The sequence below is a fragment of the Nicotiana tabacum genome, chromosome 12, assembly GCF_000715075.1.
Source record: "Nicotiana tabacum cultivar K326 chromosome 12, ASM71507v2, whole genome shotgun sequence".
Lineage (NCBI taxonomy): Eukaryota > Viridiplantae > Streptophyta > Magnoliopsida > Solanales > Solanaceae > Nicotiana > Nicotiana tabacum.
In genome coordinates this window covers 122439375-122452917 of record NC_134091.1, presented here as the reverse complement: position 1 = coordinate 122452917, position 13543 = coordinate 122439375, and the positions used below count along the sequence as shown (strand labels likewise).

Here is a 13543-nt window from a genome sequence, read left to right as displayed (position 1 = left end):
CAAAGTTGCCTCCTTCTTCTTCTTCTTCTTCTTCCTCTTCTTCCCTCAGACGTAGGACCGAATCCATAGTCAGTGGTATTGGCTTACGAACTGCCCTCTTCTTAGGTTTTTTTTTACCCACGGGGTCTGAAGTCCTTTTTCTCTTATTTTCCTTCAACGGCTTCGAGACAAGCGGTAAAACTTCTTCACCATCGGTCAGGGGCCTCATGACCGCATCTTTTCCAAGACCTGCGAAGGAAGAAGAAGATAAGTAAAACTCATCCTTCGAGTAAATATGTCACCTCGAATGACAAATGAATCAGTAAACCAAGATGAAACTTACCATGAGTACGAGCTTCCCATCGACCCTTCGACAAATCGCGCCATGAGCGCTCGACAAATGTTGACGTCGAGACCAGGTTTTTGACCCAGTTCTCGAGGTGAGGAATCGCACCCGGCATCCAAGCAACGGCTATATCGATAAAGACACTAATAAGAAAGGGTGAAGAAGTAAGACAAACAGAAATTTAAAATGGGATCGTACTTACGTTTCATATTCCATTTCTCAGGAAATGGCATGCTCTCTGCCGGGATCAGGTCCGAGGTCTTCACTCGAATAAACCGGTCCATCCAACCCCGATCCTTATCTTCATCTATGCTCGACGTAAACACCTTGGTGGAACGACGTTGAATCTTTATCAGTCTGCCTCGGTAAAGTCGAGGACTATACAATCTTATAAGGTGGTCGAGGGTAAATGAAAGCCCATCGATTTTACTCACAAAGAAACGAATTGAGATCACGATCCTACAGAAAGAAGGATGAATTTGGCCGAGAGTCATCTGATATTTCTTGCAAAAATCGATGATGACTGGATCGAGGGGACCCAACGTGAAAGTATAAGTATAAACACTCAGGTACCCTTCCACGTGGGTAATGATCGATTCCTCCGGTGCTGGTATCATAACCTCTTTGTTTACCCAATTACAATCTTTCTTCACCACATCAAGGAAACTTACTGGTATCGAGCATATGTATCTCGATACCGGTTCGCACCGACCAACAACCGAAGAGGGTTTATCAACTTTAAAATCAGAATCAATAACACATCCCCCGGGAATAGTTCTTCAAGGTGTGGTTCCACCACCAGTTTCTCACCGGTCGGTCGAGACGGGGAAGCAGCCTCTTTTTGAGGAATGATTTTAGATATCTTGGCCATCTAAATTTTAAAGAGTTGAAAAGAAGACGGAAAATTGAAATATTTTTTGTGGTTGGTGAAGAACAAGCAAAGAAATTTTAAGAACTTGAAAATAGGTAATTTTGCATAAGGCAAAGAACCGTAAAATTTAGAATGAGAAGAGTTGAAAGTAAAAGTTTGATATGAAACAATAAGGAGGCTATTTATAGGTTGCACAATGACGGTTCAAAACTTGCAGTGGCCAACATCGACTGACACATATTTAATGCCTTGGTAACTGAACCGACGGGACATTTATCACGTACGTCATGGTCGAGCTCGATGCAAACGTCAGTGTATATCTAGTCGTATCATTTGAAAATCATGCCGTTTCTTGCCACATTCTTCTCGAGAAACTAGGGGACCATCTGTATACGGTCAAAGTCGGTTTTGCCCTTCATATAATTAGTCAAGATTGGAACATGATGGACCGAGGATCGTTTTCATAATACCGATATGAGATCTGAAACCAGGTTACCAAGCTCAAGATTCAGGGACCGATCAATACCGAGCTCGAAGTCATTATCGAGCTCGAGTCCAAATCGAACTATGATGTGAAGTGACATTATCGAATTCAAGATCCGAGCTCGAGTCAATACCGAGCTCGAGTCAATATTGAGCTCGAGTTAGTATCGAGCTCGAAATCTGGAGATCGACCAATATCAAGTCCGACCAAGATCGAGCTAAGAGACAAGAGTCGTTATAGCCGTACTTGGGGAGAGAATCTCGGCGGGAATTAAGGAAAAGCTAAATTAACTAATCTATCATGGGATCCCCGCTATAAATTTTTTATTATATCCAAAGTAGGATCCCTCCACTATAAAAGAGGGGCTATCATTTCTGTAAGGGAGCAATTGAACATTAAGGCATCTACACACTCCCTTATTGAAAATATTATTGATATTCACATATAGATACGGGAGAAATTATTCTTTTGTGATCCTTGTACATTGATTCATCTTGTTTTTTCATAAATCATTTTTTACTGAGTTTAGTTTGTATTTTATTCCTTTTTTACAGTTAATATTCGATATTTTTCTACATACTTTTTCGATTTGTACTAAGCTATACCACGTATCCTTAGAACTACGTATAAATTCAACTCTATTCATTTTTCGGGTAAACAGTTTGGCGCTCACTGTGGGGCTAAGTAGGGGTGGGCATCGGTCGGTTCGGTTCGGTTCGGTTTTGTAGAATTTTGGTTCGGTTTTCGGTTTGTGATTTTAATAACCAAAACTGAACCATAATAACTTCGGTTCGGTTCGGTTCGGTTTATTCATGTTCGGTTCGGTTTAATCGGTTCGGTTTTTTCGATTTTAAGTCCTGGCAAAAATAGAACGAAACAACAAAAATAGATTACTTGTTGACAGAAAAAAATAAAAAAAATAAGAAATCCCATCAAATACACTAAAAAGATAAGAATCTTTGTGCAAGAGTTATGGATACACTAAAAAAGAATACCAAAAACATATTTGACAGTTCAAAAATTCTTTTACGAATTTAATGAACAATTAAACATATTTGAATCATTGTATATTTAGCTTTCCCTCGTTGCTATTATACTGCTAATGTTGTATAATGACTTATGAAATGACGGTCTGACAACATAAAAAAATTATACCTTAATATAGATGAAATAAAAAAATATCCAATTTGTAGGAGCGTCAACCGAATTACAAGACGTAAAAGAGCCCCTCATATGTTTTTAAATTTGTTCTCTCTACACCTATGATATATTATTTTTATCTCGTATAAAATGTTTGTAGTATGATTCTTATACTTGGTTATTATTATAAATAGTCTATACTCTATGTTTTCTTTTATAAACATATCTCATTTAATAATAGTTAACGTACATTAACGGTAAGGGACTAAGAGTAAAAAAAAATAGGTAAAGAAATTCAGTTTTTCGGTTTAACCGAAAACCGAACCGTTAAAACCAATCACCGAACCGAACACCAAAATTTTTAAAACTATAAACCGAAACCGACCGAAAAACCGAAATCGAATAAACCGAAATTTTCGGTTCGGTCGGTATTATGCCCACTCCTAGGGCTAAGGATAATAGTGGTTATTTGGTACGAATCTCTATGAAACACACTATTTTACCCTTGCTCTTGGAAGTGTCTTTGATTTCATGCTGAAAACGACGAATTCTCAATTAATAGCCCAACCCATCGAAAACGAAGCTGGCCTTCAAGATGAAAACAACAACTTAACAGCCGGGGGTGAAAGGCCACTTGTCGATATCGTTGGAGCTCGAGTTGAGGAACCAATAGACGTTAACTCACATGTGGCCATCGAGGCAAACTAACGTTCCGACCCTGAAAATAACATTCATGGTGGAACTCGATCTGCAGCTCGAAATACCCAAAACGCTGAGGAAAACGGAATCAGCTTGCGTATGATTTTTGAAATCATTTGAGTTTATATGTAAAAGGAGCTTTTCACTATTTTTCTAAAAAAGAATTATTATTTTAAATGATTGAATCGTTTTAATCACATCTACAATCACCTAGAATAAGCATTTGCATGCGATTCTCAATGTTTTATCCTTTATATTAAGGGTGTATGATTCGCCTTGAGTGTATTCCATTTATTAAACCGGTTCATTTTGCTCCGCACAAATTTAACATATTTAAAGTTGACCTAATTTGTAATCCAAATTGGAAAATTATTATTTAAATTGTTTTTTTGTTTGTTTGGTAGGTTGTACTATATAATAATGGGATATCAATTGGGTGGGCTCACTTGTCAATTTTCCATAAACCCCAGCCCAAAAACATAAGACGGATATGCTCCGCATATTCCTTGTTCGTCTCTGTCAAGTTCCCAATGAGTTCACTGTGCATTTGTGCTTGCCTCTCCATATGGAGAATTCACGGGTCGATTTCTGCTTTCACGGGTCGATATCTGCTTCTGCTTGCCGTTGGATGAATATGTTCTCCTCTATATATTCAATGCCAATGGAGGAAAACAAATCATCCAAGAAGAATAGAAAGTGTTTGATAATAACTTGTTGTAATTCTTCTTGGCTATATAGCCAAGATTAATTACAATAAGCTACTAATCAAACACTGAAGAAAATATCTCATTGCATCAGTTTTGTATACTCTTTTTGCCTTGGTGCTTGTTTCTTTCAAATTAAGATAGTATTTTGTATAGTACAAGGACAAAATTTGCATATTTTCTATATATCTCCTGATCTGTTTTCGAAACCCTAGACAGAGTTTTACAAGAGAGCTTTGAGTTTAGAAGATGTACTCCTGTTAGTCTTGACTTTGAAATGCCGGAAAAGGGGACATCACCATTTATATATGTAGGTTTTTTTTATCTGAAGTAACACCTCTTTTCTCAGTTATTTTTTTATGGTTTTATACTGTTCTTCAGTGTAAAACTGTCCATTGCTCACTATTTTTGAGAAGGTAATGTAAGCTTATAGATTAATAAGCACCAAAAAGGTTACTTATGGCTGCCAAAAGGAAAGTATCCTTTCTATGCATGTAGGGAATTCCGGGATTATTTCGGCCTCATTTACAATTGCTTGATGTTTTTACCCTTTTCATTAGCTCCCCCTTTCTGATTAAAACCGAACTTTCTTAGTTTGACAATATGGATAATGGTGGCGGAGACAGGACATTCAAATGCTAAAATGCCACAGCGGGGAGTCGAAATGATGACCTAAAACATTTTTGTCACTACAAAAGAAACTTCCGTTGTGTTAATGGGATTCAACAATCAATACATGTACATTTGAAAAGAAAAAAAAAGGCTAATAATATTCAATTATGACCAGAGATGCTTCCATATAAAATAGAAAAGATTCATCCATCTAGAAAGAAGCTAATAATATTCTGTTGTAGGTTTGAATCTTACTTGGAGAGATTTGATTAATTCTGGTTTCTTTACTTCACATAAAAGTGTTTCTATCTATCCCACACCAACATGACAATGCCTGCATCCCTACTGTTTCACAGATTTTTGGCTGATTCACTATAGATGGTTTTATCTTCTGATCTGAAGGTTCTGGGTTCTGACTGTTTGCTGTTTTCCCTCTGCATGTACTTTTATATATGAGGAAGATAGGTGGTCATGACTGATTTTTTCCGCTTTTCATTATGTAACACTAATACAAGTGAAGTTACCAATGAATTAGATAGCACATCGTGCTATTCTTTGGCTGAAATCATTTGCCAGTAAATTTAGTTGATTTATCAAGATTCAAGTACAGTATTCCAACTGCCAGATATCACTACCATAGTTGACACTTGCCGCACAAAAAAGGGATACTGTAGGTTTAAAGTGAGCAGGCTCAATCTGAGATTTCACGAGGCACCAGAAATTTTGCTTACGATCGTTTGTGCTGTATTTCTTGCGTCGAGAGAGATAATTTTCTTCTAAAAGGGTTGTTGCACCATCCTCACTCGTTTATTGGTTCCCAATTGTTGTTGGATACAGGCTCGCCAAAGCCATCAGAGAATCCGCATTGTACGGATTGTGACAACTACTGACAATCAACGAATTGTAGGGTTGCTTATCCCGGATGCAGCAGTAGAACCAGTGCTTCAAGGTTATAATACTCTTGATTCTCTCCTTTCACAATTGTATCTTAGTGCATTGCAACCAACTTTGGGGGTTTGATTCCTCTTGTTATGTGTCCCATATTAGTAGGGATGGTTGTTTTTTTCATATTGGTTGAGGGATGCGTTGTCTGTCTGCTTATATGGTGTTGGGGCCAGGAGCTGAGCCAGCTAGGAGTAAGGGGATTCAATTGAAGTTCCTTCGTCAAAAAGTTATACTATGAAAATAGAGAAAGAAAATAATTTTTTTTGGTTATATAGAAATTGTTGAATCCCCTTGACACAAGGAAAAAAATCTAGTGTAGTGACAAAGGGGGTTCAAAAATTGTTTAAGATCACAAGTGGTTAGACATTGTAGTATTTTTTGGAATCCCCTTGTGTAAATTCCTGGTTCCGCCATTGGTTCTTGCCAGCTTGTGTAGTTGAGGCAGAGGATGAGCGTACCTACTGCCTCTAGCTCGAGCTATATAGTTGAAATTAAAAAAAAGGTATATATATATTAGTTAAATTAAGTCCGAACTAATTCTTCTATAGGAGCAGTAAAAGAGGGATATTCTACATTGACCTTATCCTCTTGGCCACTTGAGTGTAAAACTGTCCATTGCTCACTATATTTTTGAGAAGGTAATGTAAACTTGTAGATTAATAATCACCAAAAAGGTAGTACTTTGGTATGTACAATGGATGCCAAAAGGAAAGTATCCTTTCTATACATGTAGGGAATTCCGGGATTATTTCGGCCTCATTTACAATTGCTCGATGTTTTTACCCTTTTCATTAGCTCCCCCTTTCTGATTAAAACCGAGCTTTCTTAGTTTGACAATATGGATAATGGTGGCGGAAACATGACGTTTAAATGCTAAAATGTCACAGCGGGGAGTCGAATTGATGACCTAAAACATTTTTGTCACTACAAAAGAAACTTCCCTTGTGTTAATGGGATTCAACAATCAATATATGTACATTTGAAAAGAAAAAAAATAGCTAATAATATCAATTATGACCAGAGATGCTTCCATATAAAATAGAAAAGATCCATCCATCTAGAAAGAAGCTAATAATATTCTGTTGTAGGTTTGAATCTTACTTGGAGAGATTTGATTAATTCTGGTTTCTTTACTTCACATAAAAGGGCTCGCTTTACCCGTTAAGAGTAGGTAACCAATTCTCTGTCTATGTGTCACTACTTAGTAGCAACTAGTATAAGCTGGTACAATATCCTTAAATATTGTATATCAGCCAAACAATTTACCCAACAATACTACATTGCTATCATTTCCAACTTGGGGTCAGTAAACATGAGGACCAAAACCAGTTCCAATTATACATGTAAATCACCTTCTTTACAGCCCAGAATGAAACAAAGATAGCTAAAAGCATCACCAACCTCTGGATATTCCTATTCTTCACATGGACAAGAACATGAGTGATAAAGGCCAACAACAGCCCGAAAATCGTGTACAAGAACCCGACGGTAAACCCCTCGGCCCCTAACTGCATCCCATTTCCTTCATAAAAGAAAACCAACTTCTTAGGATCATCTCTATCCACCATAGCAATTGGTATTTTATTGATTATGTTGTACATTGTCCCTGAAACACTGAAGAAGTACCGAAAACTGACCCCGCCATCCCTATATGCTTGTTATGCAAAAAGGTGTTTCCAGCAACAATCTTTTTCACTAGAAATGGAGTCAAAATTAGCCCCAAAGAGATGATAATTATCTTTTGTTTCATGGAAATGAAACCTGGCCGATGTATGGGACCACCAGTGAGCCTCGATGAATTCTGCCATCGATTCAGCATGCCCAGAGAAATCTGAGGACTTCATTCGAATAGAATCCCTTTTGAAATTAGTGGCTAAAGGGGGGACTAAACATATATAGGGGAGAGATTTGGCTCCAAACAGAGCAAAAGAAGCTTATGATTCTTGAAACTTAATGTCAGAGAAAAATAACTTGTTATGTGGATTGTTTGTTTCGAATGAGGAGGGGAGAAGCAAGAACTCTTTTGTATGACTTGGAAATGAAATCTCTGGCTCTGAATGTAGCTTCTGTAAATCGAAGAATATAACGAAAGAAAATGGCCTAGGGACAGGTATCGATAAAATTCGTCTAAGTAGTTTGTTAGAAAGGTGAACCACAACAGTGGAAGATTGAAAACGAAGGATGATCAATTCAGATACTAAATCATCTGAGGTTAAGGAATGATTTTTGGGTACGAGGAGCAAAAGAACAGCAAAGAACAAAAAGGATGTTGTGTTGTATGAGATAGCCATTGTAGCTGTATTAATTCAATGTTCTGTTTCATACCTTTGTACTGCTGGTTGATAAAATTTTGCTCATACTTGGAGTCCACATGGTGTGTTCCTAATATAGTTATCTATTTTAGGATTAAGAATTCAATAATTAGCATTTAATTCTGGATTTACTACTTCCTATTAATTATATTTTAAAATGGTCCTATTTGTCTTGACCTTTTGCAGCTGAAATCTCCATCTACACCTATGTTATGATGTTAATGACAGTCTTTGCACTATTGAATTTTAAGTGAGGAAGAAGAATCTTTTAAATGCAGATTATATCTTCTTGAAAAGTTAATAGATAGATTTTTTGTTTAAATTCCTACCAAACGTTCGGTAGCCTATTTGGGTTGTGGCTAATCTAGATTCGTACTTTGAAAAAAAACTTTGGGGGGTAAGGCACTCCCTACCATAGACTACTCCGTATTCAAGGCTCAGGTTCGGCTCTCTTATTAAGGAACTTCTTGCACATTAATGGTTCTTGCAAGATTCCTTATTAAGAGGATAGCTACTAGCTTACATAGCAATGGCATGCATTACTCATCAGTCTGTATACGGTCGAAGTTGATTTCGGCTTTCGTACGATTGATCGATATGGGATAATAATGGACCAAAGGAAGACTTCGTAATATTATGATGGGTTCCGAAGATGGTACGAACGACCTTCAGATTTCAGGTATAGGTCAAACACCGAGTTCAAAGTCATTATTGAGCTCGGGTCCGAATCGAACTATGATGAGATGTTATGGAATCGAGCTTAAGGGGCAAAAGACAACCGATACCGAGCCCGATTCATTACCAGATCCCGAGTCGGCATCGAGCTCAAGTCCTCATCGAGCTCTAAAAACAATACCGACCAGCACCGAGTCCGATCAAGCTCGAGCTCACAGACAAGAGTCATTGCAACCGCACTAAGGGAGAGAATCTCGGCAGGAATTAGGGAAAAAGTGATTTATCATGGGTTCCCCACTATATATTTTTAATTATATCTAAAGTAGGATCCTTCACTATAAAGAGGATGGCTACATTTCTGTAAAAGGATAGTTTTTGCTTACATTGTAACCAAAATACCATACACTATATTGTAGGATTATACTTTTTGGCTTCACAGATTGATTCATCCTGCTTAGTCCTTAAATTATCTTCTTTCTAACCTTGTGTATTTTTCATTCTTTACAATCCGTATTTGATAATTTCTATTTATCCATATGATTTGTGTTAAGTTACACCACATATCCTTAGGAACTACGTACAAATTCAACTCTATCCGTTTTACGGGTAAATAATTTGGCGCCCACCGTGGGGCTAAGAATAACAGTGGTTATTTGATACGAATCTGCAGAAACACACCGTTCTGTGCTTGTTTCTGGAAGTATCTTTGATTTCGGATTAGCAACAACTAACTATCAATTAAATAGCCTTACCTATCGACAACGAAACTGGTCTTCAAGATGAGAACAACAACTTGACAGCCAGTACCGAAGGACCACTTGTCAACGCCGTTGGAGCTCGAATCGAACTGCCGATAGACATTAATTCGCATGTGGCCATTGAGGCGAACCTACATTCTGAACCTGAAAATAACGTTCATGGTGGCACTCAATCCGCGGCTCGAGATACCCATAACGTCAAGGAAAACGGCGTCAGCTTGCATATGATTTTCGAAATGTTGCAAGCTCAAAATGCAGCAATAGCTCAGTTGCAGAGTCAAACCCAAATACCGAGCAGGCCAGAGCCCAGTCAACCTCGAGAAAACGCACATACAACGGAACCAGCTATAGTGAGATCAAATGAGCAGGAGTCGGGGACTAACCCCGAAATTGCTAAGATGTTCGAAGAACTGACCAAACGAATAGAATCGGAGGAAAAAGAAGGATCGAAGCAAACGACAAAAAAGTGGAAATATTTAACTCCAGGGTTGATCAGATCCCGGGGACACCACCGATATTGAAGGGCTTAGATTCCAAACAATTCGTACAAAAGCCATTCCCCCCAAGCGCGGCTCCTAAACCGATCCCAAAGAAATTTCGCATGCCCTAGATTCCTAAATATAACGAAACTAACGATCCCAACGAACATGTCACCTCATACACATGTGCCATCAAAGGGAACGATCTAGAGGATGATGAGATCGAATCCGTATTATTGAAGAAATTTGGTAAAACCCTATCAAAGGGAGCAATGATATGGTATCATAATTTACCATCTGATTCTATCGATTCTTTTGCTATGCTTACAGACTCCTTCGCAAAAGCACACGTCGGGGCCATAAAAGTCGAGACGAGGAAGTTGGACCTGTTCAAAGTAAGACAAAAGGATAACGAGATGTTAAGGGAGTTCGTATCTCGTTTTCAAATGGAACGAATGGATCTGCCTCCAGTCACAGACGATTGGGTTGTTCAGGCTTTCACTCAAGGTTTGAACGAACGAAATTCGATGGCTTCACGGCGGTTGAAGCATAATCTGATCGAGTACCTAGCTATTACTTGGGCCGACGTGCATAATCGATACCAATCCAAAATTAGAGTCGAAGATGATCAGTTGGGGTCTGAACCCGCTGCTTGAAAGGATATCAATCGAGAACAAGGTCCGATCAGGGACCGATACTGACCGTATATCGGAAACCACATAATCAATGATCGAGATGTAACCCCGGACAAAGCAACAAAATAAGTGATCGAGGTCAAGGGTCTCGGGGGCTGATGAACAAAAATGGGTTTGACATACCTACCGGATCTAAAGAAGCACCACGGTTATCGGAGTATAACTTCAGCACTAATGCATTTGCCATCGTGTCGGCTATCGGATGCATCAAAGACACTAAAAGGCCTCGACCCATGTAGACCGATCCTTCCCATAGGAATCCCAATCAAATGTGCGAATATCATGGCACCCATGGCCACAGAACGGAAGATTGCAGGCAACTAAGAGAGGAGATAGCCTGATTATTCAATAAAGGGCACCTTCGAGAATTTTTAAGCGACATGTCCAAGAACCATTTCAAAAACATGGATTTCGGCAAACAAAACGAACAAAAAGAACCACAACACATGATCATCGGCGACGTCGATACCCCTCATAGGTCGGTGCTTAAACGTACTAAGACCTCGGTTATGAGAGAAAAGTGACCTCGAACTCAGGATTATGCGCCCATAGGAACTTTGTCTTTTAATGATGAAGATGCAGAAGGAGTCATGCAACCAATTAACGATGCACTAGTAATATCCGTACTTATGAATAAAACTAAAGTTAAGCATGTGATAATTGATCCAGGTAGCTCGGCCAACATTATTAGATCGAAGATTGTAGAACAACTCGGTTTACAGGACCAGGTCCTACCTGCAGCCCTGGTTCTAAACGGATTCAATATGGCATGTGAAACCATCAAAGGCGAGATAATTCTGCCAATAAACGTGGTCGGGGCCATCCAGGAAACGAAGTTCCACGTAATCGAAGGCGACATGAGGTACAACGTCCTTTTTGGAAGGCCATGGATCCACAACATGAGAGTTGTACCGTCAACCTTACACCAGGTTCTTAAACTCCCAACATCGAAGGGAGTCAAAACAGTATACGGAGAACAACCGACCGCGAGAGAAATGTTTGCCGCCGAAGAAGAAATTCCTATATCCTCACATTTGTCAACAAAATGGGTCGGACTCAAAAGGGAAATGAGATGCCAAATAGCAATTACAGACATCAGCTTTAACTCAACCAGAAAATCAGAAGATCGATGAAGATGATGATCAAAGGATCCCTCGATCCTTCGTGGTTCCCGATGATTCTGACGCTACCCAATCAATGATTGAAGAATTGGAGCAAGTCATACTAATCAAGCACTTGCCAGAACGAAAGGTATACCTGTGAACGGGATTAACCCCGAACTCAGGAAAAAGCTTATTCAATTTCTTATCGATAACATAGATTGTTTTGCTTGGTCCCATTTAGATATAACAGGGATCCCACCGGATATAACGATGCATCGGCTAAGCTTGGACCCTAGGTTCAAACCGATGAAGCAAAAGAGAAGACCCCAGTCCGAGGTAAAGCACGCATTCATAAAGGACGAGGTAACTAAACGTCTCAAAATAGGGTCCATTCGGGAGGTGAAATATCCATAATGGTTAGCCAATGTAGTTGTAGTCCCTAAAAAAGGGATCAAACGTAGAATGTGTGTAGATTATAAATATTTAAACAAAGCATACCCCAAAGATTCTTTTCTGCTTCCCAACATCGATCGCATGATCGATGCCACGGCCGGCCACGAGGTCCTTACTTTTCTCGATGTCTATTTTGGGTATAATCAAATCCAAATGAACCCGGAAGACAGGGAAAAGACTTCATTTGTCACCAAATATGGAACATATTGGTATAATGTGATGCCCTTTGGGCTTAAAAAATGCAGGAGCTACTTACCAACACCTAGTAAATAAAATGTTCGAGGAACAAATAAGTAAATCAATGGAAGTGTATATTGATGACATGCTAGTTAAGTCCGTGCGTGCAGAGGACCATTTGGCTCATTTGCAGGAAACATTCGAGATTTTGAAGAAATACAACATGAAGCTTAACCCCGAATAATATGCTTTCGGGGTCGGTTCGGGCAAGTTCCTAGGCTTCATGGTATCAAATCGGGGGATCGAGATCAACCCCGATAAAATCAAGGCCATCAAAGACATTGCCATCATGGACAGTGTAAAAGCCGTGCAGAGGCTAATGGGACGGATTGCTACCTTAGGCCGATTCATTTCAAGGTCGTCATATTGAAGTCACAATTTTTTCTCTCTACTCAAAAAGAAGAATGATTTCGCTTGGACACCGGAATGCCAACGAGCATTAGAGGAATTGAAGCGATATCTAACGAGCCCACCACTGCTTCATACTCCAAATATAAACGAAAAACTTTGCTTGTACTTAGCAGTATCGGAAATCGCGGTAAGTGGTGTCCTAGTTCGAGAAGAGCAAGGCACGCAATTTCCCGTTTATGATGTAAGTCGAACCTTAGGAGAAACAGAAACCTGATATCCACACTTAGAGAAATTATCACTTGCACTGATAAGTGCCTCTAGAAAGTTAAGACCGTACTTTCAATGTCACCCCATATGCGTATTAATCACTTACCCACTTCGTAATATTTTGCACAAGCCCGAACTATCAGGCCGATTGGCCAAATGGGCCGTCGAACTCAGTGGGTACGATATCGAATATCAACCCCGTACGGCCATCAAGTCTCAAATTTTAGCGGACTTCGTGGCCGATTTCATGCCACCCCTTGTACCCGAAGTCAAAAAGGAACTCTTATTGAAATCGGGTACATTATCAGGGGTATGGATCCTTTTCACAGACGGGGCTTCAAACGTGAAGGGGTCCGGGCTAGGCATCGTTTTAAAGCCGCCTATAGGTAGCACTATCAGGCAATCTATCAAAACTATTAGATTGACTAACAAC

At 39.3% G+C, this 13543-nt stretch overlaps 1 protein-coding gene and 1 pseudogene across 13 annotated transcripts in view; one reads left to right on the top strand and one right to left on the bottom strand.

Moving 5' to 3' along the window:
• Nucleotides 1–13543, top strand: part of LOC107761742 (protein FORGETTER 1-like) — a 62198-nt gene that overhangs the window by 25861 nt on the left and 22794 nt on the right. For 11 of the 13 annotated variants that reach the window (XM_075226966.1, XM_075226963.1, XM_075226961.1 and 8 more), the window contains one exon: nucleotides 5673–5784. The exons of 1 other annotated variant lie outside the window; for it this stretch is intronic. In XM_075226966.1, coding sequence (XP_075083067.1) covers nucleotides 5673–5784 — 112 coding nt within the window. Of the gene's footprint in view, nucleotides 1–3200; nucleotides 4534–5672; nucleotides 5785–13543 lie in introns of those variants that run through there. One more of the 13 variants, XM_075226964.1, reaches the window with a different exon arrangement.
• Nucleotides 5779–9236, bottom strand: LOC107761740 (putative dolichyl-diphosphooligosaccharide--protein glycosyltransferase subunit 3B; annotated as a pseudogene).